At 55.4% G+C, this 27,809-nt stretch overlaps 1 protein-coding gene across 4 annotated transcripts in view; it reads left to right on the forward strand.

The window, feature by feature from the left end:
* Window positions 1-27,809, forward strand: part of PLEKHA6 (pleckstrin homology domain containing A6) — a 112,970-nt gene that overhangs the window by 63,296 nt on the left and 21,865 nt on the right. For 2 of the 4 annotated variants that reach the window (XM_019546598.1, XM_019546599.1), the window contains exons 4-12: window positions 10,130-10,210; window positions 10,632-10,746; window positions 11,750-11,854; window positions 12,208-12,280; window positions 13,576-13,676; window positions 18,718-18,893; window positions 19,349-19,837; window positions 20,515-21,025; window positions 21,884-21,970. In XM_019546598.1, the coding sequence (XP_019402143.1) occupies window positions 10,130-10,210; window positions 10,632-10,746; window positions 11,750-11,854; window positions 12,208-12,280; window positions 13,576-13,676; window positions 18,718-18,893; window positions 19,349-19,837; window positions 20,515-21,025; window positions 21,884-21,970 (1,738 nt within the window). Of the gene's footprint in view, window positions 1-10,129; window positions 10,211-10,631; window positions 10,747-11,749; window positions 11,855-12,207; window positions 12,281-13,575; window positions 13,677-18,717; window positions 18,894-19,348; window positions 19,838-20,514; window positions 21,026-21,883; window positions 21,971-23,642; window positions 23,697-27,225; window positions 27,307-27,809 lie in introns of all 4 variants that reach the window. The other 2 variants (XM_019546596.1, XM_019546597.1) reach the window with 2 other exon arrangements.

Here is a 27,809-nt window from a genome sequence, read left to right on the forward strand (position 1 = left end):
GGTTTGCTTTAAGGCACTGCGCTGGGATCCAGGAGATCTTGATTCAATTCCTGCCTGTCCAGAGCTGAGGGCTAACTCTCTTGATCTCTTCCTGCCTTCAGGTTGTTTGTCTTGGTGCTCTCTCACCTTTTGTCTCATCTCTTGTGGGACAGAGTGAGACTCTCTCACCATGTACATGCAGCACCTAGCACCAACGGGGCCGGGGGCATCTGAGAGCTGCTATGATACAAATCATTACACTGTGGAAAGATGCAAGACTGGCCTCAACAGCATGGCGCAGGGAGCAGAAAGCTGCCCCCAAGGGGCAAACCTTGCCCCCAGGAGGAAGGTGGGCAGGGGCTGTGCCCATCGCAGGCCTGGGGAGTCCTGTGCCGTGCTGCCCTTTCCCTGCCTGGCTCTGATGGATGGGAGCAGCTTTGCTGCCTGGTCTTTCGCTTCAGCTCTCCTGCTGGCGGCACGTGATTTAGGGAGAGCAGGAGCACAGCTCAGAGCTGTCTGCACCTCTGGTCCAGAAACCTTGCTGAGAACCAAGGAGGATGCAGAGGCAATAATTCCTCCTTTGACCTCTGTGATGTTCTCCCCCTCTGTCTGCCCTCATAGCTGGGCACTCAGGCTCTGGTGTGGCTGACTGAGAAATGAGTTACTTTCTCCTGGCCAGCAGTTTGCAGCGTGGCACAGGGCAAAACAGCCTGACTTCACCCAGTCCCCCCTGCTTTGCGTTACCCCTTGGTCTCGTGCCCCCCCTTCCCGCTGATCCGTAGCAGTTACTTCATGAGGATGTGCTTAGTACCCAAACTCCCCACTGAGCTACCCTATATGTTGGGTGCAGACCTAGGAGTACCTGGCTCATCCTGGATCTACCCCTGGCATGATGGGTGGCTTGGATAAGTCACCCCATCCCTCTGCCCTGGGTGAAATAGAGCCAACTGTGTGTCCCATTGCCAGTAGTATTTCGTTTGCTTAACTGACTTGGACAAGTCCAGGCAGAGGCAGCAAGGTGGGTAAGTTGCTGGGGTCCAGCACCCTTGGCCGTGGGAGGAGAGAGGAGAGTGCCCCTCAGAAGCGTAGGTGGGCCACTGCAGTGCAGATAAAGATGTGCTGGAATAGGGAGTTTCCTGTAAAACAGTTTCCTGATGGTAAATGCTGGTTCATCAGGACTGAAATGTTTTGCAGTTCCAGGATGGCATTATTGGCTGAAATGAGAGAGCAAGAACAGCCCTCTGGAGCAGGTACTAGCTTTTGGTTCAGGGTGTGCCAGTGCCAGCGCCCCTGCTGGGACCTGAACCCAGTGGTTCCTGGCTGGAGGGTCTTGGTCCTCTGCTCAGGGTCAGACTGATACCACACTTGGGGTCAGGAAGGAATTTTACCCTATGGTCAGATTGGTACGGACTGGAGTGCAGGGGAGGGGGAAGTGTTGCTTTCTTCTGTAGTGGGGACACGGCCCCTCTGCCTTGGATCTCCTGAGCGTATATTAACAGCAGGAGCAGGACACTGGCCACAGTGGTCCCCCTGCTTTACCTGTGGCAGGTTTAGGTGCTCTGCCTTGTGGCTGTGTGCTTTTGGCCGGGGGTTGGACTAGATGGTCTCCAGAGGTCTCTTCCAGCTTGACTTCCCCATGTTTCTGAGGTACCTGCTCAGGCCTCATCCCTGTGTCCTTTTCAGGCCTAGTGAGGACCCTCACTGCCACGTGGGTGCCTGTGCTGGAGGGGGTCGGGGTCGGGGTCAGGGTCTGGGTCTGGCAGAGAGACTGGCAGTGGGAGTAACCTATGTGCATGCTGCTCAACAGGAACCCCCTCTCCACCACTTCTAGGTGGCGGGTATGTTTGATCCTACACAAGAGCTCGGTATGGGGCCGCTGGAGGTTACAACACAGGTTATTTGCTATTGACTTCTCCATGGGATGGTGCCAGGTGCAGGGCAAGCTGGTTCCTGCTACTACTCACTGAAGCTAAGCTCAGAAAGCGATGTCAAGCACTGAGGATCCCTCCTCTCTCCTGTTCTTGACCTGCAACACATGCTTTAGTTTTTGAGGTGTGAAACGTTGGACCTAGTGAAAGGCTTGGCGTAGAGGATCTGGCTGGCAGTAATGGCCTTTCGGACACAGGGCGTCAGAAGGGATGGCCTCATACTTCCTTTATAGGTTGAGCTATTCAATGCTGTGAACCCATCTGACATCAAGGTGTTCAGCTGGACTGGTGCTGGAAGGGAGGTCCCCTAAATTGTTCCCTGTCCCCATATTTCACAGGCCCCTGCTTGCTGCCACTGTCCCTGCACCTGCGCTGCTGCAGACCGTTCCCTGAAAGCAACAAGTGTCGCTGCCTTCTACACGAAGGTGTTCGGAGATGCACGTCAGAGGCCATTCGTAACGAAAAGCAACAGCTTTATTGACCCAGTTAGCTTACAAACAGTGCTACTTGTTCCTACGCCCTGCCGATAGAGCTCTTTCAGATTAGCTGCTTGCCTATCAGCAAAGGATGGTAGAGCAAGGCGAAGCGTTCAAACCGCAGCACTGTCCATGCTGCCATAGGCAGGGCCAAGCGGGAGGGATGACCACAGGGTCACCTTGGATCTTTTCTGCCCTTATCATCCAGTATCTCCTGGCTCAGCACATGTCTAACAACGCGTTGGACATTGTTGTGTGGATCCCCATCTATCGCTGTGGGATGCTGCTTCCATATTAAGGATTTGTGGAAGTAGTTCCTGGGAGGAACGATGTCCTGGCCTCAGCCGAGCTGATGGGTGGGCTGCTCGTGACGTCATTTGTGCAGTGGTGACCCCAGAGCTACGGGGCAGTACTGTGCCAAGGGGGCCCTAGCATGGCCGTGTGTGCTGCTGGGATCCAGGCACGCTGTATGATATAAGCCAGCTGGCATTCAGATCTCTGCTTCCTTGTTTGGAGGTTTCTTGCAAATGTCAGTGCCACGTTCCCTCCCTCCGACTTATTGTAATAACACTCTCAGTGGATTTCAGTTCGCTGTACCCCTTTGCCAGGCACGTTTCCCAGGTTCAGCCTCACACCCGGCCTTCAGTATGTCCCCTTCTCAGTCGGGGGCTACAACGCACTTTGCAAATCCTGAAGCCTTTCAGGGGACGAGCAAAGCGCTATTGCTACAGGGTCCCGCAGTGGAGAAAGCCAGGTCCTCAGCCTCCCTAGCCCCTTGCTACCTCAACCCTTCCCAGAGCTGGCCAGTTCCTGGTTCCCCATCCTCCCCTCCTGCCAATAGACTCCCCCTTGCTCCTTGCTGTGATATCAGTGGGCTTCAGCCTAAAAAGAAGTGAGGGGAGCTGACTGCAGGCAGGAGCAGAACAGCTCTGAAAACAAGTTGCTACTCCAAAGAGTCACAAGGCTACTCCAGAGAGTCGTAAGGGGGTGGGATCAGTCAGCTGGAGCCTGTGATGCGACCCAGGTTAGCAGCAAACGGCTGCTTCTCGGTAGGGCGTCCGTCTGCCCATCGGCCCTGGGCCTGGCAGGGCTCTCTAGCCCCCGCCCCACGCTCCTGCCCTTGTCGAGTTCTCGATGTTTCCAGTGTGGGATGAGACCTGGGCAGGGCTCAGGGGAGCCGAGTGTCTCTTCCTCGACAGCGCGGGGGCCTGCCTTCTTCACCGTCCACCGGCCTTGTTCCCGAATTGCTCCGGTCAGGCCTCAGTGTCCTCCCTGGCTGGCTGCACCTGACACGTGAGGGTGGCGCGTGTCGGCGTCTCTCCCCTTCACCTTTCTCTCCTTGGGGAGCTGGGTTGGGGTTTTTTTTTTATCTCCTCGTTACGCTCCGAGCTTGGCAGCTGCTGCACGCGAGTGCTCTTCAGCTTGAACGATGAGCCTGGACTAGGCTAGAACAGACCCCGATGCCTAGAGTGAGCTGCTGTGTTTCTCCTGCCGGCCATAAAGGAAGCAGAAAGGGAGCGCCAGAAGGAAGGGAAGACAAATGCTACCAGCGCCGAACTGGAGGGAATCGAGACCGGTTGGGAAGCTGATTAGCTCGCCCTGCCCGCCTCCGGGCTAGGGCTGGCTTGTCCCCCCGCGATGCGCTGCCCGGTGCTATAGAAGACCCCGCTGGAATTGCAGGAAGACCTACCTCTCTCCCAGCTCTCCTGGAGGGATGGTTGCAGCTGGGGCTCGCAGCTGAGCTCGGGAAGGGCCCCGTCACGATGCTCAAGTTCCGGGCAGACCGTCGGGTCAGGTAGGACTCCCCTGGCGAGAGCAGGGGAAGGGGAGAGAGGGCAGGCCTGGCTCCGCTGGCCCCGGGGGGCTCAGTGCCTGCACGTACGAGGAAGTGCATGGGGGAACTTCAGTTCGGTCAGTGACTGCTGCATTGCAGTGCTTCAGGAGGAGATGCTTAACTCAGGAGTTCTTGGAGCCGGGTCAGGCAAGGCGAGGCTAGGAGGGGAATAATTTAAGGAGGATCCTGGGAAGTTACCTGCCCTTCCCTGCCTGGGCCTGGGCGGGGTTGGTGTTGCAGGGGGCAAGGAGGCTGTTGGGTGAGTGTCAGTGGGCACCGCAGAAGCTGCACAGGGCTGGCCTGGGGTTGGGGGGGCCTTGCCTGGAGATAAAGAGCAGCTGCTGGATGAATGAGCTGTCTGAACAAAGGCTGTGCTCAGACTCAGCGCCCTGGGGAGAGTCCCTGGCTGTGGGCATCAGTCCTGGCAGGACTGGGACAGTCAGCATGGATGAGGGGTCCCTCGACTTTCCCCACCTGCAGGCTGCCCTAGCAACGGCCCAGTAGCATTTCTGTTGAAAGAGTGCTGCCCTGGCCCCTCTCCCTCAGCGTGGGGTGAGGGGTCATCCCTTCTGTGTGTGTCTAATCCCCTGGCCGTGCGCTCAGAGCCCTGGGCTCTGCCCCCTCCTCTGAAAAACTTGGGTGCAACAAGCACCGTCTCCTCTGCCATCTTAAACCAGGCAAGGAGCAGGAAGAAAGGGCTTGGTGTCTTTCTGAGTTTCGGTTCCCTTCTTTCTTAAAAGCAGTGCTGCTGGCTCCACGCAGGGAGCGGGATTTGTCCTTATTTATATCTGGATGCAGGCGAGTGGAAACTTTTAAAGCTGATGACTAGGAAGGGAGCGACCAGTGGTGCAGAGTATTGGCTGCAGGGACAGGGCTTTGGACAGCAAGGGGGTATGCAGGGAGAGCTGCTTTAGCAGGATTCCTGCCAGCAAACAGAAGACCCACTAGCCGTGACTTTCTCCCAGGTCTTTGGGTGCAATCCGTGTGCGTGGAGGTGGTGGGGGGGGGAGGGGGTCACAGCCACTGTTTTCTTTGCTTAAACTTTCCCCCTTTTGCTGATGCTACAGTTGCAGTGCGCTGGCTGTTTGCGTGTTGAAATCATCCATGGGAACACAGTCCCCGAACAGCCTGATGCATGGCTGTGCTACGCTGGGAAGCCAGGAGCTCGGAGGGGGTGAGAGCCGCGTTTGCTGCGCTGACAGAGCCTGGTAGCTGCCATCCTGTTAGGCTGATGGGTCTGTGCAGTCGCACTGCGTACACTTGCTGTGCTCTGGGACATCTCTGCCACCCTCCATGGAGTGGGATTGAGCAGATCTAGCGCTGAACGTGAGCTGCGTTGGGACCAATGCCTTAGCTTCGCCAAAGCAAGAATCTTCTTGAATGTGCTGTGGCGTTCACCTGCTGTGGACTGGTGCTCCAAGCTGGCAGCTAAGAGCCTGGTTAGGGATCCCACCCCCTTGGAGCTCCTTGATTTCTAACCTGAAGGGCAGGGGGGGATGCATTGCCAGTGCTAATTGGTCCTGTTGTGCCTCTTGGCAGGAACCTGGGGCTTGCAGACTGAGCACCTAATGCTGCAGCTCCGATTCAGTGGAGTCTTGCTAGGGGTGATATGTAACCAGTGCAGCTCCCTGCTTAGACTGTCACTGGAAATGGGTTTAACTGCTGTGCAGTGCAAGCCAAACCAAGAAAACCAGGCTTCAGCCAGTGTGCGTGTCCACGCACCATGTAGTCTTGGTTTAACTAATGTGCAGCTTCACAGCATTAATTAAATAGGTTCTTCTTTGCGCAAAGCAGGTCTTGTCGTTGCTGTGCACAGTGCTGCTGGCTACAGAGGCAAGTGGCAGAAGGAACTGGGCCCTGAATGACTGTCCAAATTAGGAACATAAGGGTCCACAGCCTTTTTTAACATAGGATGCTGCAGTCCACACAAAGCTGGATGCTTAGGGTTAGAGGCTAGAGGTAAGTGCTCCTTGGCTCTCTTATAGTCCTAGATATTAGCTTAGGATGTGGAGGGCCTGAGTTAAGGTCCATTCTCTGCCACAGACTTCCTGTGTTCCCTTGGGGGGACTAGCCACCTCATCTTTCTGTGCGTCGGGTCCCCATCTGTACAATGGTGACGACAGCACCATCCTGTCCCCCAGGTGTATGTGAGGATAGACACATTAAGGTTGCTGGTGTGCTGGAACTATAGCAAGGGTTATTTGTAGTGTCGTCGCACCTGAGGCCTAGTCATGGGTTGCAGGTCTCCCCTGTGCTAGGTGCTGCACAAACAGAGCAGAAAGCTGGTCCCGGTCCCAAACGGCTTACAGTCTGTGGAGGTGCCTGAGCTGGATGGATCCAAACCACCAGTGGAGCTGTGCTAACACAGACTGATGTTTCCTCATATTCATGGTGTACCCAGTGCCATGGCACTGCGATGTGTAGCCAGTATAATGCATTTTTGGCAGTGCCAAGGGCTTCATGCTCCTGGATTTGTTGAGTTTGGGTTTTGTGCATGTAACCACGCTTGGCTGCAGGAGTGGTGGTGTTGTGGGGGCAATGTTTCATCCTTCTCTCTTTGCAAGCCATTACTGTAAAGGCCTTGTCTTACCCCTTCAGCATGTCCCCAGTGTGTTTCTGATCAGTCACTCAGTCGGTTTGCAGGAAGCCAAGAGTGACACATTGCCCATGGAGGTGTTGGCCTACCAGGAACACAGCGGCTCTTCTGGGCAAGCTCAGACTCAGATGATTCCAGTCTGGTCCAGAACTGTGCCCGTGCCTGGACCAACTCCATGCATTGGCTTCTTGTGCTTGAACGGTGCTCCTGAGGGTATTGCTTTACTTTTAATGAAAATTACTATGCCAGCACAGCCCTTAGTGTAAGGCACCTCTCTATCACTATAATGAAATTGTTTATTCCCCTTCCCACATGGCAATAAACTTTCATACTACCATCACTGTGTCCACGCGCATGACACCAACAGGCAGTGGTTAATGTGCTCCAGGATTTGTGGATGAACCTTGGGGCTCCGTCCAGTGTTAAGGGGAGTCCATGGAAAGACTCTCATTGACTCTCCTGGGGTTTGGATTGGGCCCTGGGGACTATTTTGTTGTGGAGCAAGGCTTTCCCATCTCAAAATAACCAAGCAGGGATTATGGCTCACCGAATGTCATGGGGCTAATTTATTCTGACAGCTGTAGTTTAGCTTTATGTTAATATCTCATCATGTTGCAGTCAGTGTTCTGTGATGTGTCCCGTAGAAATAACGGGGTCTCGGCGATCAGAGGCCTCCTTCCGCTTGCTGCTCTGCGAGCTCTGCTGGGAAATGCGGGTGAAATTTGCTGCGCAGATTATGCAGCGTGTGGATTAGCGAAGGGGAAGAGAAGGGAGGTCCTGCTGCCATTTGTAATCCGTTGTTGCCAATCCATCCACCGTGTCAGGGGCACTTTGGAGTGGGCCTTTTCACGGTCTCCTGGGGAGAGTGAGGACTTGTGGCTTTTGCTTCTGGAGAGGTTTCTAGTGGGCCAGGGACCCGGGCTGATGGCCTGGCTTGGCCCCCTCCCCTGGAATCCTTCAGGCAAGAGCAGTTCCACTGCCTGCATCCAGGAGTGGAGGTGGCAGCAGGATGAAGGTCAGTACAGGTGTTGCTTTAATGCTGTAGTCCTTCATACCCAGCCTACAGAGGCCCCATGGGCCATGCATAATGCCGGCTTAGTGGCATGTGCCAGGGCAGCATGCGGCCGCTGTCTGAGATAGGCACCTGTGATTTAGTCCCCGGCGTCTGGGCGCTGAGGGAAAATGTTATCTCCTGGTCCGTCACTGATAGCCTTATCTCCGCAATGCAGCTGCGCAGTCAGGGCTCGCACTAGAGGCAAGGGGCTCAGTTCTGGTCTGCTGCACCCATGCGAATCGGTGGTTTTTGGAGCAGGCTGTGGACTGAGGTATCCAACATCCAGGGTTGTCCCAGGCTGTGTTGGACAAGAATTCACTGGGAGGCATTGCAGGCTGGTGTTTGGAGCTGAGGATGGGGGCAAGGTCTTCTGACATCTGTTCTGCACTGCCACAGACCAGATGAGAGGCTGAATCACTGAAGTCTAGATGCTGATACTTTCCCTTCCGTCCAGTAACACCCTGTGGCATGAGCCGTGCTGTGAATCTCAGCAGAGCTGGCCAAAGAGTAAAGTACCATCCTGTGCGAGGGTCCCTGAACCTGGCCCTTGGGGCCTGCTGTTCAGAAGTCCTAAGTACCTACAACCGCATGCGGTCGCTGGGAGGTCAACACCTCTGGGAGCTCAGACCCTTGATGCCTTGTGCCTCAGTTTCCTCATCTGTAAAACGTACTGACTAATACCGCCGCACCTCTATAAGGTGCTTTGAAATCTGGGGGCTGTGTAATAATGGCGCGTGGTAGCAACTGAAAGGACTGACTTGACTACTGCGCAGAATGGACTAAGAGAAAGCCAGGCCTTGAAAGGGTCTTTTTGTCTGACGGTCAAAATGAAGTCCATGCCAGCTGGATACAAGGTATGCTGCTTACCCTTCACTTCTAGTGCCTGTCTAACCCCTTCCTTGCTAGCTGGAGTCCACTGGTGATATGTTATAATGGCCACCAGTGGACTTGCCATTTCTGTGGCTGTCATGCCAAGCGGCTGTGTAGCACTGCAAGATTAGCATAGAGGAACCTCCCAGGGACTGAGGTGTGGTGGGATGTTACACGAATGCTGTAAGAGGGCTATCCTGACATTTGGTGTGTGTGGAAGCTGCGTGTCTGATGCACTGTGCTTCTCCAAGTGAACTCGGTGGGGGAAATGGCCTGGCCACTTGAGGGGTTAATGCTTATCTGTGCATGCTACGGCTAGGCCAGAGCAAATAGAAATGCGGTATAAATGATTTGTCTCCATCAAGACCGGGCGTGGGCATGGGGAAGTGGGTGCATGGTTGGGAAGGGCCAGTGGAGGGAGGGTCCACGTCTGTGGCATCTGTGTTCAGCGGGAAGAGAGTGCCGGCATTATGCTGTGATTGAGCTCCCTCTCCCTGCAGCCAGGCCTGGACCACAGGTTTCTCTCTGTGCTCTGTTCTCCCTTCAGCCCAGAGATGACCCTGCTAGTTTGCCAGGCTCCTGCGTGCACTCCTTTGGTCCCTCAAAGGCATAGTCACTGCCTGGTGTACGCTGGGGGCTGGCTTGAAATCACAGCAGTGACCCCCAGAGTTGGCAGGTGGAATGGGCAAGTGTGAGCAGAACTTCCCTGGGCTCAGGCTCTGCCCAGTGGCGGGTACAGATCTCGTCTGTTCCTGGCCCAGAGCCTGCTTTCCCAGATCACTAACACCCCGCATCTCAGCTCATCAAGAAGTCAAGCTCATGTGCCTCCGAGACCTGAGTGAGTTTTAGAAATGCTCAGAACATACTGAGCTCGTCACCACTTTGCTCAAGCTCACTCTGCTTTTGTCTTAGGAGATGCTGGCCTAGAGGAGACTGCTTGTCCATCTGGTCCAGTATCTCTCCACCAGCAGCAGCCAGTGAAGGATGTTTCAGGGTTGTGTTTATAAGGTGAACCCTCCCGGTGCAGTGTTAAGCTGGGTAGGATAGTAGCAGAGGCGATTCTGTCCTGACTCCTTCCCCCACCGCTCCCCAATGACAAGCTAATGACCTGAAGCATTGCTATCCCTACCCTGTCTTTAGCTGAGATAAGGTCACTGTAAGCAGCATTTTGTCCTTCATTGGAGCAGTGTGAAAATGTGCCTGGGTTGAGGTAACCACCTCACCTTGGGCTAATTTTGTCTGAGGAATATCTTGCAGCAGCTGCATCCGCAGCTCTGAACGGGTACATTGGGTCTAATAAGGGCAGTGGTGCTTCCTGGTCCCTCTACCAGCCTGTCACTCAGCGCAGTCCAACGCCGCTAACCTCACCTGGCTTTCGTGTGTGTTTTGCAGCCATAATGAAAGACGGACCACGTTTCTGCATCCAGTGACTGCACAGATTCCAGAAGAAAACATACGATTTGACTTGCAAAAGTAGGTTGTCTCCCGAGCCCTGCTGTTCCTGGCACTGTGTGTGTGTATGCACATGTGTGTGTGGATTTAAATGAAGAAACCAGAGTGTGAAAGTGCAAATAGCTTGAAGGAAATGGAATGCTTCTGGAGATCCCCAGGCCAGAAATGGTGGAGAAAGTCAAAGGTTTGCAGTGAGACAGTAGAGCCCCTGGCTTCGCAATGCATGTTTGAGCAAACGGAGGAGGCTCTGACTTACTCTGGCTCCGACCCATGGATGGCAGAGGAAGGGCTGACTCCTTCACCTCAGTGTGCTTGGCTTCAGTGGGAGTTGTCTGGGAGGGTGTTGTGAGTTCGCTGGCTTAGTGGACCTGTGGGGCAGACTGTTACTCCTCAGCCATCTTACAGGTATCCCCAGAGTGTTCCTTATCGCTCTCTGTTGCAGATCAAACTTGGACATGTCAAGCAAAGCAGGCGGGAAGCGACCGGCGGCCATTAACAGCGAAACATCCAACCACGCCATGGTGTCCGAGGTGCCTCAGGAACGGCCAAATGGAAGGGTAGGTCCCACAGGGGTGGTAGAGATCCGGGCAGGTCTGGCAGGGAGGCCCAGGGTTCCTGGCATCTGCCCCTTGCTCAGCCCTGACCTACTGGATGAAACCCTCACTTCCTCCTTCTCTGCATGTAGCTCTTTTCCCGTGGGCATCTGGTCTGTGGCAAGCAACTGTACTACCCCCGGTAAATGCCAGCTGGTACATAGCTATAGCTAGGCTGAGGGATTTGCTTTGGGGAGCCGAGTACCCTATAGAAATTAGACTGGATGAGACCTCAGGGAGCCAGCTAGCTTATCCCTCTGCTCAGGGCAGGGACATCCCTCTCCATCCCATCCCAGTTGCATGTGCATCTAACCTGCACTTGCAAACTGCCAGTGGTGGAGAGTCTGCAATGGGAACACCCAGCCTTCATGCGGGGCCATCCAGGGGGGACACAGGCCTTGTGATGAAGGTGCTGCCTGGGGCTTTCGGAGATTTGGGCTCTGTTCCCAGCTCTGCTGCAGACTCCGTGACCGTAAGCAGGTCCTGTCCCTTCTCTGTACCTCAGTTTCTCCATTTGCAACATGGGAACAGTGACACTGCACCCCCTCTTTGTGCAGCACTCTGAGATCTGTGGTTGAGATGTGCTGCGTATCAGCGAGGCAGTGGGGTGAATTATCATTGCAGTGCTCCTTGCACGCTGAGGAAAGTCACTGACTGGGTCTGAGGCCTCAGCAAAGCTGTTGCAGCTATTTTGATGCAGCTCGATCTCCCTGTAGGGAAAAGATGGGATAGAGCTGAGAGCAAGAGTCAGCCTGGGAATGATACGTAAAGGGATGAGATTCCCTGGTGGGCATCCAGCTGCAGCGCCTTGTTGTGAGATGCAGCCTTCCTTGGTACCAGACAGCAGCCGGGCATGCCGTCCCCCTGCTCCTCTAGCTGCAGGAATACCCCTCGGCCTTGGCAGCCCCTCCTGGGTTTGTTGTGTTGATGTAAGGCACTCTGAGCCCTTCTCTTCCCTCCCCTCCAGGCCTCGCGCCCCTCCAGGAAGGGGATTGCCTTTGGGAAACGCTCCAACTCCATGAAGAGAAATCCCAACGCCGCGGTGACCAGGAGCGGCTGGCTCTACAAGCAGGTACCGGCCCTCCCGTGCTGCCTTCAAGGAGCCCCGTGTCTCTGTCGTGCCCACCCTAGCTAATGATCCTCCCTGATGGATTCCCCTGACCCCTGGGACTCCATTTGTCCAGCCTCCTGCCAAGGTATCTTCCATGTCCCCACACTCCTGGTCCACACGGCGCACTGGTGCTGGGTTCCCACCCAGCCTGACGGCCCGTCCTCCCCCAGAAGCCCCCAGGGCCAGCTGGTGCGTGATGCCAGACTTGCCTTCTCTGTGGGTGATGCACCGGCTTCCTGCTCTCTGCTTCCCTTTCTCTGCCCCACACGCAGCAACAGGGTGGGGGACTGGTCTCATTCCTGCCTCTCTTGCAGGCCAGCTCTGGGGTCAAGCAGTGGAACAAGCGCTGGTTTGTGCTGGTGGATCGCTGCCTTTTCTACTACAAAGGTGCGTGGCAGAGTACAGGACAAATCGAGTCAATCCCAGTGCATGGTCCTGAGACTTTCTGGCAGCCGAGGCTGTTGCTCCAGTCAGGCACAGCTAGACACCATCTCCATCTCTGTTTGGTCTCTACTCTCCGGGCCTCTGCGGCTCTCCGGCATCTCTCTGCTCTCTGTCAGCCAGTTTCTTACTCTCTTGACATGAGGCAAGACCATGTCATGTGGATCCTGGCACGGCAGTGAGGGCAGAGTCCTGAGACTGGGGACGGCCTGGGCGGCGTTCCTCAAAGAGTGACATTTGCCGGGAAGGCAGCTTGGTGGGGTGCGAGGTGGGAGAGGTCGAGCCAGCCGTACGACAAGGATACAGCTGTAATTGTGTGTGGTGCTGGGAGGCTCCAGCAGGGTGCTGAGTACACGTAAGGAAGTCGTGAGAGGTCAGAGCCTTGCAGGATGGCAGCTGCATCGCAGTACAGAGCCGTTCCCTTCCTCACCTAGCTGACATCCTTGGAGGAGCTGGGAGCTGGTGCGAGAGCTGCTGGCTGAGGACCTCCCCACCTGCCTCTCCCACTCCAGCAAATGATTAATGCCAGGAAATGAACCCTTCGCCACAGGCCTGTGTGTCCCAGAGCAAGCCAGGCCTCCTGGCCGGCAGTACAGAGCTGTTGTCAGCGGTGTCACAGGACTTGAAGAGCATGCAAGGGGCTCCGTGGCCACACGCCAGCTCCTGGTCGGTGGGTGGCATGGGATATAGCAGCCTCTTCCTTCAAAGAAGCTAAAGAAGCAAGCCCTGGACTCTGACCCCAGCTCCCAGCCCCATCCTCCTCTCTGCCCCTGGGCTCTGGGGGCAGCCCCTCACCCCACCTGCACCTTGTGCAGCCTCTGGCTTCTGGCAGGCAGCTCGCTCAGCCTCATCCCCGGCACCGCGCTGGGAGGGTGGGCATGAATAATTAACCAGCCTGCGCCATGAGTGGTGACTGATACGGGCCTGCGTGTGCCGCCGGGAGCGGAGGGTGGAGGCAGGGGGAAGAGCCAGGCGGATGCAACAGGGGCAGGAGCCGTGCTTGACAGGTGGGTTGGCAGCCTGCCCTGCCAGACTCTGCCTTCCCGGCTCCACCAGGGCCCTTGCCTGGCCCGGGAGCCCTGCTCCCCTTTCAGCAGTGGGACACAGGGAGTCGCTCCCAGTTTTGGAGCCTTCTCAGACGTTCCCTCACCTGCTTGGAGGGGCAGGCAGGTCTCTAGCCTAGCCTAGGAGGCCCTGCTCCCCACTGGCTCTGCGTCTAATGCCCTGTCCTCTTCACACAGACGAGAAGGAGGAGAACATCCTCGGCAGCATCCCACTCCTCAGCTTCCGGGTGGCGGCCGTCCAGCCGTCAGACAACATCAGCCGGAAGCACACCTTTAAGGTCAGTGTGCAGCCCCCTGGGGCTGCTGGGCACTCTCGGTTGTTGGCTGGGTTCCTAGAGGCCGTGACAGGGCCAGGGCTTGTACCGCGGCCTCTTCCACGCAGAGAATAGCTTCTGGGGAGTGGCAGTGTTCAACACAGCCCCCTGCTTCAGCTTTTAGCTGCCAGCGGCAATTGGTGCACGGGGGGAGGTAGGGATGGGATCTGGAAAGTCCTCAAAGGCAGGCAGCAAGCTGAAGGGAGGGAGACGTGGGGCCAGCTTGCAGGTGTGATTCACCGTGGGGTGGAAGCTCTGCCTTAAAGATGTCTAAGCCTGCTCTGAACAGGTTGGAGATTTCCAGGCCCCTTGCATTCAACTGCCATGTCCCCTGCCCCTTCCTTTGTCACTGATGCCTGCACCAAATATTCCCCCTGCCATAAGCGATTCTTTGCCAAGCTGCAAGAGGCCACGTGGGCAAAGCCAAGGAGACTGGGTCTCTAGGTTTCTTACCCAGTAATGCCTGAAAGTAAAGATTCACCCAGTCTGCAATACCCAGACATGGTTTGCAAAGCTTCCCAGTCCCTTAGGGAGGGGCTCAAGTCCAAGGAAGAGCCCTGCTATCCATCCTAGCCACGGGCAAAATTGCAGAGAGCGTGCATGGAGTCCAGTCTGACATCTCTAGTGTCCCCCCTCAGGAAATGTGCCCTACCTGCCTGCCCTCCATGCATTTCCTGCGCAGCTGTACTCATGCTTCATAACCCCCTCCCACTGACAGGCGGGTCCCGTCTGTGCGGAGGCTCCCTGCTGCGCGGCTCTGTGAGCCAAGTGGAAGGAATGCCCTGGGGCGGAGAGCACTTGCTAAAGTGCATTATTTCTGGGCGCTTGGTCGCCACCCGCCAGACTGGCTGAAAGGACTCCCGCATCACGCTGGTGGGGAGGGAGCATGCTCGGGTCTCGTTCTGGAGGAGGCTGAGCTCTCAGTGGCTTTAGCCAGTCAGGGGTGCTGAGCAGATGCGAGTCCACTGCTAATGGAGAGTGGACATGACCATGTGCAAAAGGCAGCACGGTGATGATGTCAATGATGCTTGCAGTGTTCATCCCTGAGAGGGAGGGGGGAAGCTGAGGCACTGAGTTTGCTAAGGGTGACCCAGCAGGCTGAGGCAGGCACACTCCCCACAAGTCCCCTGACATCACTGTCCCTATTAGGCCTCCCTGCCTGTGGGGTTTAAATGGGGCCTGATTCAGCCCTCTATACAAGGGGAGATATCTCTGGTGCGGAGGGTGATCGAAGTGCACCGGCAACCCAGTGCCAAGCAGGGTGTGTACTTCCCTGCAGGGCTGCAAGCCTTGCTCCCTGTTTTAAATGACCCCCCTGTATTAAGCAGCACAGCCAGCCTTGCTCTTCCACGTTACTTGGTACTCCTGCCAAGTGTCTCCTTAGCTGGCCTCCGAGCCCGGATGCGCAGGGCGGGGAGGTCCTCTGCCCCCTGTCTAACTAATTTTGATTAGAGCGTAAAGAAAGGAAGCGCTTCATAATTGTTTAGCACATAATTAGTTTCTAGTTGTCAAGCTTCTGGGTGGGCAGGCATATCTGCCAGGGAGCTGCGAAACACTGGAGCGGGGCTGGAGGCCATGTTTCCTTGTAAGCATGCTGTTGGACACACACACCCACACACACACACACACACACACACACCCACACACACACACCCACACCCACACACACACACACACCCCTCTGTTGTGCACCTGTTCACAACTTGCCCAGGCATGGTCCTGTGTGTGTGCACACACATATGCATGCACGTGTGCACACACACATGTAGCCCCCATGCACATATTCAAAGGCACATGTACAAAGTCATGCATATATGCATAGTGCCACACTTGTGCACAAGGTATGCACAATAATACCTCGCTGAATGCTGGAAATAACCACACACACACACACACTTCCCCTTCTCATTCATGCTTGTATCCACCCACCTAATGCACACCTCAAGGACAGTCATACTTGGACTCACACTAACAGCCGCACACACGCATCGATTCACCCTCACAAACATTCACACCCAGCCCTTGCTCAAACAAAGCCCAGCACACCCACAGCTACACATGTGCCACAATCAAAAATACACACGGATGCAATCCTACACATGTGCTTACACACAGCCAGTGCTGAGATTATAACTCGGCAGGAGGGAGTGCTGTACACACACACACACACACCCCCACCCCCACACGTGCTCAGAGGGCAACTTTCATTTGGTTGTGGTTTATTTATAGGCATCTTTGGAGCTCATGTCGGATTAACGCAATGAAATGCACACATTTCCCACCCAACCCGCCCCCAAATCACACAGGGCAGCTCCAAACAGAGGCCTTATGCTCAGCTCAGCCATTCCCAGGCTGAACTGCTGTATCTCTGTCCTATTTCCTGCAATAAAATGAGAGAGAGAGAGTGCACATGTTTGAGAATTGGCAAAAGACTGCCAGGCCATTAAGAAGGACTGGATCCAGCCTCCTGGACTTGTTGCCAGTCAGATTAACCCCTTCAGCTCAGGGGAGGACAGGGGGTGCGGCTTCATGGGAATGATGCCAAGGTCCATTTCCAGCCACAGAGAGTTTGAGACATTGGAGGCTTTCTCCTCTTTTATCATCCCCTTGGCCTCTGACCTGCTCCAGGGCTTGGGCAAGGTCGCACTTCACTTCTCTGGCACAAGCTTAGCACCTGGTTTCTGCCTTAGTTTCTGCTCTGTCCAGCTCCACTGGCTTCTGTACAGTTCTGCATGCACTGGAAAGTACCAGACTTAAGCACTGGTTCTCACAGACTTTAGTAGGACAGAACCGTGTGCTTAGGCCTCAATTCAGCAAAGCCTCTGAGAGGCGATAGAATTTGGCCTGGGAGAAAACAACACTCAGGATAAAATTTATCCTGGGGCAACACTGTGGTTCTTCCATGGCACTTGGCTGGGTCATAGGCCTTGCACACACTTGTAGTCAGTGCTTCATTTGCAAGACGCCAAAGAAAGATGTTTCTGTCGAAAAATGTTTCCATCAAGAAACCAGAGGGATGGAAAATGGTAGCATTTCTTGCAAATGAATCTGTCTGGGGTTTTGCTGGGGGGGTTAGATTTGGGGGCCGGGCCTGCAAAATGTGTGGAAACAGAGACTGTGCATTATAAACATTGTTTTTCAAAAGCTTCTGTTGAAAAGCCAGATGTGTTGGGGCCTTGATACAAAAGTGAAAATGTTTCCAAATTTCCATTGGGAAAAGAATTGACTTTTTTTCAAGCTGCTCTGGACAGAGACCCAAGGGCTGGGCAGGGTGGGGATCAAGCCCCATTTTCTGGAGCATAGAAACCATGTGATTTAAGTCAATGGTGTTGTGAGGTTTATTTTGGTACTGTATGCAGCATGCAAAGTCCTTGATGTGCACAGGGTCAGTGGCTGGTGTTCTAGCTGTGCTCCCGATGAGTCTTAAAACTGCAATCCTCACATGCTTAGATCTCTGAGGTCAGGACCTGGCCAGACATTACAGGGGCAGGATAGTGCCCCTGGGCTCTAGGTTAATGCAGCACAGAGCACAACCTCTGCTACACTTCCTCTGCCCGTCTTGGGTGCTCCTGCCCTGCCTCACCTGCCTACGCATCTCCCAGTTGAATTGCCTTTCGGGTGGTTTGACCTGTTGTCTGTCTTTCCTCCTTTTCTCTGCGTGAGGATCCCCTCTGGACAGGAGGTCTCTTCCACGGGCCCGTCTGCAATTCCAGCACACAGCCACCAAATAGGTAGTATATTCCTTCCATTTCCGAATGCATGCCAGAAAGCCAAGGGATTCGGCCGGTCCCAGCATGCCTCATTCAACCCCATCCTCCCCCAACCAAGGGGGTCAGATCACAAGGGGTCAGCCTGCAATCAAATGCTTACAAATACCCAATGCATGGAGACTGGTGGAAAGACGGAGGTTTGTATGAGTTTGGCAGCAAAGAGTCTTCTGGAGCTAGTATTCGAAGGCTGGTAGCTAATTCATGAGAGCAAGTCCAAACAGGAGAAGAAATTCCAACAAAAACAGAGAATGCGGGGTTTGTTTGGAATTCATTTTTTGGCCAAACAACATTTTTGCATAAAAACATTATTTTTCTTTTCACTCTTTCAGGGTTTTTTTTTTTTCCTTCTCCCCCTCTCTCCTTTCCCTACTTTTCCTCTCCCCACAGGAAAAGGGAGGGCAATGAAGAGGGAGAAAGGGGGAACTGAAAAGATGGAAAAAGTCTTGGTTTCCATCTTGTTTCATCAAAAAAGGAACATTTCCCACGCAAATATCCTTTTGGTCAAAAAGCTGGTTTTAACTGGGGGTGCATCTGTGAGGATTTCTGACCAGCTCAGTTCTCATGTTAAGACCCCGGGGGCCTCTCAAGATGATATTTGTCTTCCTTGCACCTGAAGCCAGAGATGGAACAACCCACACGTAGATTTTGACCACCCAGATGGTCGGCTGTATTTCGGTCTGGGCTTTGGGTCATCTTCGTGGGAGTGGACCAGGCAGCGAGGGTGCTGATGTGACTGCTTGAGCTGCAGCACTATGGGTGGAAGCTGTTGTAGTCAGGAGGACTGCAAGGGCCTGTAGCTTTTCTTTAGATAAGGGTTATGTGCCAGGAGTCCCCAGCCACTTCCCAGGCTGCGGGGTATCAGGAGAGCTTCAGGTCAACCTCCAGGCCAGCTGGACCTATCCAGCTCTCCTCTGCTGCTAGATGAGGTGCGCTCAGAGCCTTGCACTGACTTTCAACACATAGCTTGGATGGACTCTGGGCATAGCAGGTAACCCAGATCCAGCTTCTCCAGATGCTCTCAGGGGTGGGTCACAGTAAACCTCTAGCAGTGGTCATCAGTTGGCCTGGTTGCCCCATTTTCTTGGCCCTGTGGGGTTTTTGTGCTGGAGCAGGCTCTGGGCTTTGCCAGCTGTGGCTTTGCCTACAGCTCCAAGCCGTCTCAGCTAGCAAGCCTGGGCTGTGGCTGGATGACTGACCTCTTGCTTGTCTCTGTGTTCACTCTTCCCTCACTGCAGGTGACCGTGTGCTGGGTAGAGGAAGTGCCAGGGGGTAACCAGCAGTGCCTCTCTTCCCAGGCTGAGCACGCAGGCATCCGGACCTACTTCTTCAGTGCTGAGAACACCGAGGAGCAGGAGGCCTGGATCCAAGCCATGGGCGAAGCTGCCCGCGTGCAGATCCCACCCGCCCAGAGGTCAGCACTGCAGGCACCTCTTAGTGGAGGCTGGAGAGCCTCTGTGGAGAAGTGGGGGAAGAGGAGAGATCAGGGCCAGACTTGGTGGTGTGTTAGGAGCACGGGGAGCATCAGTCCTGAGGGATCAGATCCTAGATCATTGGGAGCATGGTGGGGCCAACAGCCAGAAACCTGGGGTGTCTTTGGGGTGGTGTGTCAGTGCCATTAGCCACCGGTGCCTTTGGCAGTAAGCTGAAGGGTGGGTCCTTTGCAGCACGGAGGGGTGGGAAACTGAGATCCATTGTCAGAGGTAAGAAGGCAGCAATTTTGGGGATTGTTTCAGAGACAAGGGGGTCAGTAACCAGCTTCCAGTGGACTCCACTGCCCCCACCCCTGGGAGGAAGGGACAGGACTGCCCTTAACATCCTGGGTTGTGTGGCAGGGAATGAGGCTCTGTGTGTTTTCACCCCTGGCAGGCATGAGAAGACGGACTCTGAGAACATCCCCCCGGCCAAACACCACCACCACCACCGGCCAGCTGCCCACAGGGAGCACCCCAAAGTGGACCCGGAGGTCAAGACCCGAGGGGAGGGGGATGGGCGTGGCTCGGAGAAGGTTGAGAGGAAGCCAGAAAAAGTGGAGAGCAAGAAGGAGCCATTGGCCAAAACCAACGGCGTTGCTGGGCAGGAGATGCCTTCCGAGCCCGGCAGCCCGTACCCTGAGGGTCCCCGGGCATCCGCAGGGGTGGAGAGGCCATCCCAGCCCAATGGCTGGCAGTACTCATCCCCCAGCCGCCCCGGCAGCACTGCCTACCCACAGCAGGATGGGGAGAGCGCGGTGCACCGACGGGGCTTCGTGCCACGCACCAACCCCGAGAAGATCGCCCAAAGGAAGAGCTCCATGACACAGCTGCAGCAGTGGGTGAACCTGCGCAGGGGGACAGTCCCACCAGAAGAGCTGAGGAGGTAAGAGGGCTGTGGGCAGTCATGGCATGACGAGGGGGGTCTTACTGCTCTGCTCTTCATCCAGGGCAGGAAAAGTTCCCTGTCTTGGTCTCCATCCTGGCGTCTGGGGAGGTGATGAAACCTCCATCCCAGACTGTGCCTGGCACTGGGGCCAAACCATGTGCTGTGTGGACACACCCCAGGTGGCTTACTCCCGGGACCAAGAGGAGGGTACGGTGATAGATGGAGAGGCAGGGAGAGAGGAGTCGCACCCAAGCAAGGTTAGCTGGACAGGGAAGAGCTCAGGAGGCCTTGGGGACTGCTCCTAGGGGCCAACTGACTGAGAGGGGCAGATGGGGTCGAAGCGGGGGCAGAGGGGAACCATCACTTCAGGCCTCCAGCGGACTCCCTACGGTGACTGCACCGGTCACCGTTTCAGGGGAGGACTCTAACCGTAAGGAAAATGCCCTGCATCAGGGTCGGAAAGAGCTCTGGGGGTCTCCTGTGGAGAAGCAGGGCTCTGGCAGGCCCCTCTCTGAGGACCTGTGCTGCACTTCTGACACCCGAGGGACCCCCACATGGGTTCTGCCCTCCCAGGCGAGCAGCACGGGCGCTGGGCAGGAGCCGCAGAGCTCGGCAGGGCTGAGACCCCTTGTACAGGGCCCTACCCCTCTCTGCTCTTTCCTTTGGGGGTGCAGCCCCACCAGGTTCTACCCGGTGTCTCGGAGGGTGCCCGACTACTACACCCCTTACTCGCCTCAGTACCCTGACGATTACCAGTACTACCCGCCGGGTGTGCGCCCCGATAGCATCTGCTCCATGCCGGCGTACGAGCGGGTGAACCCACAGTGGGCACTGGAGGACAAGCGCCACTCCTTCCGCAACGGGGGCACCTACCAGCTGCGGGAGTGGAAGGACCGCCCAGGCTGCGGCCGGCAGGACGTCCCCGTCTGGCTCCCTGGCCCAGTGCGGCAGCCTGTGTACTACGACGAGGTGGATGCAGCCTCGGGCTCCCTGCGAAGGATGTCCCTGCAGCCCCGCTCCAGGTCCGTGCCCCGTTCGCCCAGCCAGGGCTCCTACAACCGGCCTAGGATGTACTCTCCAGTCAGGTCACCAAGCGCCCGCTTTGAGAGGATGCCGTCAAGGAGCGAGGAGATCTATGCTGACCCCGCAGCCTACATGATGAGGCGATCAGTCAGTTCCCCCAAGGTAAACTCCCCCCACACCCTGTCGCTCTCATGGGCTGTTCACAAGCAGCTGGGGGAGCAGCCAGGTGGGGGCAGGGCACATCAGCAGAGCTGGGGCTGGAGGGAGAAGAGGGCTGCAGGGCATGGTTGAGGGGCATGAGCAGGTCTGGAGGCGGGCAACAAGCTGTGGGGAGACTAGTAGGGGCTAAACCTGCCCCGTGCGTGGCTGAAGCAGGGGTGTCAGTCCCCCCTCTCTGCGAGTGCTGTGTGTGCAGCGAAGGGCCTGGTTGCAGGGTATGAGCTCTTGCAGTTGTCCCCTGCCCCGTCTCCGGCACCGCCCTGGTGTTCTTGCGCTGATGACTCAGCTCAGAGGGTTGTTTCCTGCCTGCAGCTCCTAATCTGGTGAGCAGCTAGGTCTGGCATGGGTCATAACGCCAGGGCAACAGATACCAGGGGAGAAGGGACATCACAGTTGCAGGGTGGCAGGATAATTCTGATTTCTCAGCCCTTTAAGAAGAACTAAGGAGCCTTCTCTGGGTTTTCCAGGGCAGTGAGCACAGGGCTGTCCAGGCTGGGGCAATGCAGAGGACCCCTGCATAGCCAGCACTGTGCAGCTGCGTGCAAACCCCCTGAATGCTAGAAAAGGCTGGATGTGGATTGGAGCTTTGTGGCTCAGATCCATCCTAGCCCTGACTTCTCTCCCACAAGAGGAATCTCGAGTGTGGGACTCTGGCTCTGCAGTTCCCCCATCTCTGAGAAGAGCTACCGGATGCCAAGACCCCTGTAGAGGGCTTTGGGACTGAGTGCTGCACACCGGGGTGGCAGTTGGGGAGCGGTGTGAAGATCTCACATGTGTCTGGGGCCTCTTTTCTCTTCTCAGTACGATTATCTGGGTGACAGGAGGCCTGTCCCTGCAGGAATGTATCCCTACAACTACCCGGGTTCTCCTACCGTCCACGATAAAATGGTATGTGTCCTCAACGACTTGTCGCTTCATTGTTGGCCTTGCTTCTCTCTCAAGTTTTGAAGTGAACGGGGCATGTTAGCAATGTGGGGCAAAGGAAAAGAGGCTGGTACGGGCATGGCACCAGTAACTGAGGGTTGTCTCAGAGCTCTAGTGTGTGCCCAGCCAAGAGGCACACGTGGCATCTGGGGTGCAGCTCCCAGCTCCTGCATTCAGACTGGTTGGAGGTCCTGCTGCCTCGGGGTGCCTGGGCACAAATGGGGCATGCACAACATGGCTTACTGACCCACGGGGATGGGAGGGTGGCTTGTGCCCGCTCAGGAAGCCTGGAGAGGAAACAAGTCTGCTCTGAGCACCCTCTGTCAGGCTGGCCTGAGCTGGCACATGTAGGAGACAGGTCTCAGGGTCCCTTCTCTAGTGTCCTTGGTGCCATTTGGGGCTGGCTGTGGTGGGCCCCAAATGGGACGGTTTGCTCCTAGTACACTGCCCTTCCTGAAGCCAGCTGGCTTTGCCCCTGGAAGGGGACACATTGGAAGGCATGTGCTTCCCTTGCATGCCTGTGCAGCCCTGATTCTGGGGTCATCGCTCCACCGAGAGCAGACAGAGATGCTTGGAAAACACAGCTCTGGTGCACGCTCTCAGGTTGCTGTGCTGTTTCCAACTCAAGGGATGAGCCTCCAGGACAAGGGGCCAGGTGGACACTGTGGGTGGACACAGCCCTCCCTTCCCCCCTTCTGTCCCATCTCTGGTTCTGGCTGCAATTGCTTTGTTTCTTTTCCAAACTGCCCTGAACATTTTCTTTTCATTCGGGTGCCTCAGGGGTTGGGTGGTGGGGGACAGCCAGAGTCCATGGGGTGAGGCCACGGGTCTCCAGTCTGCTGCCTGACAGCTTCAGTGGCTTTGTACAGGGGCCCTGATCCTTCACCTGCCAGTAAAACCCAGCCTGGATATCAGTGCCCTGTTGGGCGGACTCTAAGCTGTGCCCCTGCCACACCTGTTTTCCTCCCATCGCTGTTTCACTGCCTGGCTGTGCACGCAGGGGTGATGCATGTGGAAATGTGAGGATGGAGTCCTGGTGCCCGGGATGTGGGGGCTCCCTCCCCAGCTTTCTAGGCCCTGGGAAGAGGGGCAGGGGAAGCAGCGGGGTGGGAGGAAGAGAGGGGCAGGGAGCGCACAGGAGGAGCCGCCAGCTTTGCCGTGCCCAGCAGCAGCCGCTGTAGGCCAGAATGGAGGAGCTACTGTCAGCTGCTGCTGCAGTCCCAGCCTCTCCTGGCAGGAGCTGACCATTCAGCAAGGCGTTACGAAGACACCAAGCTATGCCATCACCCATCCTTCCTAGCACTGTTGGGAGCGGACAGTGGAGCGGGGAGGCTCTCATTCACTGCCGTCCCAGACCCATCCAGCAGAAAGTGCTAGGTGACCGAGGGCAGGAACGCAGTCCATGGGGTAGTTCCTGTGGGGAGTGCGGAAGGTATTTTCTGTCCTGCTAAGCCCAGGGCACCAGGTCCTCCCTTGGCCAACATCCCGGGACCTACAAACCAGACAGAGGCAGCTCCTGCTCCATCTGCTAGACAGAGCTCTTTGCCTTTCTCCGGCCTCCGCCTAACGCTTTGCTTCTTCTCTGTGTTTGTCCGTGTGTTCATTTTTTGCCGCATGTCTGTTTGGCTCCTGGTAGGATGAACTGTTAGACCTTCAGTTGCAAAGAAACCTAGACTATTTGGACCAGCAGGTAGGCAGAGCTGGCTGTGAACCTCCATGCTCCTCATGTCCCCTCCTGCCTGTCCTGCACCATCTCCCCTCCCCGCCTCCCAGTGCAGTGTGGTTGCATCCCGCCCCGTGACATCTATCCCACAACCTCTCCTGGCATGATGGCCGCACGAGTTGTCTTTGGTATTTTTCCCCATTCTACCCGTCGGCAGGGTCCCTGGTTACTGGAGAGAGACAAAAATGCTTCCTCTGTGTCCTGAACCTGTGAGGTTAGTGGTGCGGTGACAGGTGCACGTGGAGTTGGCACTTGGCCGAGGTGTGAATAAGGAGTCGCTCCAGTCAGGGCAGCAGAGGTTTGCTGGTGTGAACAGGAGAAGATTGAGGCCCAAGCAGCTGTGAGTGAATGGGAGTGCAAGTGCTTACAGCTTTCATGAAGGGATGGGGGAGGCTGAGCTTTCATCTCAGCACCCGAGTCTCCTCGCCCAGCCTTGTAAACGCATTGATTCCAATGGGACTGTGCCTGATTTACACCAGTGTGTTGGCGCCTGATTTACACATGTGACCAAAATCTGGCAGCATTGCTAACTTGGGCCCAGAGCCCAGTCCTTCCTGCTGTTACAAGTACCTTCCTTACCACGGGGTGAGTCGCTCCATGAGGTGACGCTTGACTTAGTCGGGGTCTTTACCCAAGCAGCTGGAGCCAGAGGGATGGACAGGACGGCTTGGGCCAGGCTGGACAGTTTAAGGAATCTGTGTGGAGTTGCTGCATGTGGCAGGGAGCAGCTGTGAGCATTGCATGAGCTCCCTGCATGCATGAGCTTGTGTGCTGTGGGGGAGAGGCAGGAATCGGAGATAACTGGAAGCCAGTGACCTAAACCCGGCTAAGGTTCAGTAGAGGGTTTGGTGCTGCGTTGTATGGGTTTGGTGCTGTAAGCCCAGGTCCCGGGTCTCTGAGCACCAGCATGCATCTGAGGCTGGATGTAATGAACACTGTCCTGGGAGTGGGAGAAGGAAAGCCTGGGAGGAGACATCTGTGGCAGCGTAGAGATGAAAATTGCAGGTGTGGCTTCAGATTAGAACGTGGATGGGAAGAAAACCCTTACAGATCCCTGGGCCGGTGCTGCAGCCTGCCGCTGGCCTGCCTCTCTGTCTGTGGAACGGCTTCCTTGTTGAAATACTATCTCATTAGGCTCCCAGAGTCTGTAAATCCCCATCAGTAGAGTAATCACTGAGATGCATCTGCCTCGCTTGGAGCAGAGCCAAAGACGAGCAAGGAGACCGCAGGCAAGCAGAGCTCTCTGGGTTGTTTCGCAGCCCCTGGCAGCAGCATTTCACCGAGTCCTTTCTAAAATGCTTCCTAAAAGGCTTGCCATGCCCTCCTCCTTTCCTACTGCCTTCTGGAGAGACTCGTTTAAGTCATGCTTTCAAGCATGTCTTTAAGGCCAGTTCTCTCCTTTATTTCTCATTCCCTGCTTGTCTGGAGAGCTGGAACAGAGCATGGTGGGTGGGTGGAGGACTGGGACAGCTCCCGTGATGGTAGTAGAGCGATGGTGATTCATGGCAGCAGAAGATCTGGCCCTGCTGACTGACGTGTTTCTCTGTTTAAACATTGGAGAAAGCTTGAGACAAAACCTCACCCTGACCCCTTCAGCGAGGAGGAGCTAGTTGCCATCCTCGTGCTGGTGTTCTTCCTGTTTGAGGCTCTTGACCTTTGGATCTCAGGGGACAGAGCTACATCTAATGTTAAAAAGAAGATCGGTGCCAGGGGTGGAGCACTAAGGAGCCACCCCGTTGTCATCAGCCAGCCGGGGCAATCTTGCCAAAGCAGACAGTGACACAGTAGTCACCTTACGGCCATGGATGATTTGCAGCCCAACACTACAGGAGCCCACCAAGCTTTTGGCCCCTTCATGGTAACAGGCTGGCACAAGCAGCCTTACGATCACAAAGCACAGTGTGCTCGGGGTAACCAGGAAATTGATATAAAGTCCTGGGGGGTTCCTGTGAACAACAGTAAGGGTGGGTTGTTGCAGTATGTGGAGTGCCTACTTTCCCCCCTGTTTTATTCCATTTAAAGGCACCACAGTTTTGGGGTTTTTTTCTAGTTCTGAGCACGACAGAGCCAACCAGGGAGTGTGCTAGAGCCTATTTGGGTCTTTAGGTTTTATTTCCCCATTAAGGATTTTCTTTTTCCTAAAGACATGTGTAGCATCTGGCGGGTGCTGTTCCCCAAACAAGGATCTTAAAAGAGCCACGTGCCAAAATAAGGTCCTACAGTGCTCTGCAATGACTTCTGTTTTCAGCCTTTGGTACCCACTCCCTTTGATGCAGTCATGCCACATCAGTCATTGGGTTGATTTCCGTGGAATAGGCTGGACAGCTTTATTTGTACCCTGCACATCTCTGGGACAAGCACATTCAAGGCAGAGAGGGCATGTTCCAATATGTAGGAAACACAGCTCCAGAGACATAGTACTTCCTTCAGCAGTGCCACCCCATCGTACCCGTGGCTGCGCTCTCCTGCCAACAGATGATCTTCATTTGGGATGCAGAACTTCCCGTGAGTAACGGGAAGTTTGTGACACACATCTGGTGTGATACACAGGTCTCTCTGACCCCCCTCAAAGATTTATTCTCATTTGGAGGCTTCTCCAGTCCAACAATAGCAGTATCACATGCAGTGGAAACAAAGGAGTTGTCTACACAGGAAAGCTCATTCAGATTAAGTTGGGTGTGAATTTAAAGTACAATAGCTATTCCTGAATCATTCCCTTTGACCGAGGGAGCTCTTGATGTGGAATAAGACTGCCTTATTCTGAATTGGTTTCATTCGCTTCCTATGTGGATTAAGCCAATTTGGCTGTCAGGTGCTCTTATTCCAGAAGAAGAAGGTCCACATAGGGAGTTAATCAGGAATGGGAGTTAATCAGCTCTTCCACAACTTCCTGCATGGACAAGCCCCAACAGACTGATTCTTATGTTTAAACCTAGAGAAACTGGAGCCCGAGGCTGAGGTAAGGTCACGGTGCTGCGATTTTGCTGGTGCGCCTGTTCTGTGATTGCTCTGAGCTGCTGTCTGCTCATTAGCAGAGGCAGAACTCAAGGTCTTTTCTCACTTTGAAGCTCTTGGGCTTCTTTTGAGGCCCTTGTAACGCGCGTGCTAAGGCAGTGTGAGGAGGAGCCGAGGCCGAGGAAGCTCCATGCAGCCAAGGGGGTGCCCTCAATATTTTGTGGAGGCAGGGAAATGTTAGTGGTTCTGGGAGACTTGTCCATTGTGCACTCAGTCTCGGCCCAGGAAGGGGGGTTTTGTGTGCATTTTCAGAGCTGTGTCAAAACAGGGACAGGGTCCCCCAAGATCCTGCGTGCCCCTGGAACCCATCACCTGCTGGCGCAGCTGGCAGCACAGCACTTGGGCAAGGCACTCGGGCTTCAAACACTTCCTGACCCAGGCCCGCAGCCGTCCCACACTGTGCTCTGAACGTTGGAGCTTGACCCAAGAGAGAAGCAACGTCTCTGCTGATGTCTGAAATTTCCTTCCTTGTCTGCTGTAGATGAGTGAGAGCGAGACTCTGATCAGTATGGTGAACAGAATGGTGGAGAACTCCTCCCCTAGGGCCCAGCTCTACATGCAAGTAAGGAACCGCGGCCACTCCACCCCCGGCAATGCCATTCCTGCCGCCTTTGCATGGCAGAACCATCGTGCAGCTCCCTCTCGCACGACACGATTCATTTGCGATCTTGCCACCCGACATCTCCGCTCATTGAAACACCACACCCTGCATCTGTGGGGCCTGACACGTCACCCACGGGGGAACCTGCTGGCGCCATCACTGGCTTCACTAACACATCCATAAGCCATTCAAAACCCCAGTAGCTTATTGTCCTCAAAGGCAGCGCTGTGTGGGGGATGGAGTACAGGACTGGCATGGAGGGAGTCCTGAGTTCAAATCTCAGCGCTGCCACCTACTTCTAGAGCAGCCTCGGTCAATTCACTGAGCTGCCTTGAGGTTTGTGAAGAGGGTAGTGCTTTCTAGGCTTGTGAGGGTGAGCTGAGGATAAGACCCTACCACCTTTGTATTTCAGTAGATTTAACACTTGGGGTCATCATTTCCAAAGCCCCAGCTCTGCTCTTTAT

The sequence above is a fragment of the Crocodylus porosus genome, unplaced genomic scaffold (assembly GCF_001723895.1).
Source record: "Crocodylus porosus isolate Cpor-Errol unplaced genomic scaffold, CroPor_comp1, whole genome shotgun sequence".
In the NCBI taxonomy this organism is placed as follows: Eukaryota; Metazoa; Chordata; order Crocodylia; family Crocodylidae; genus Crocodylus; species Crocodylus porosus.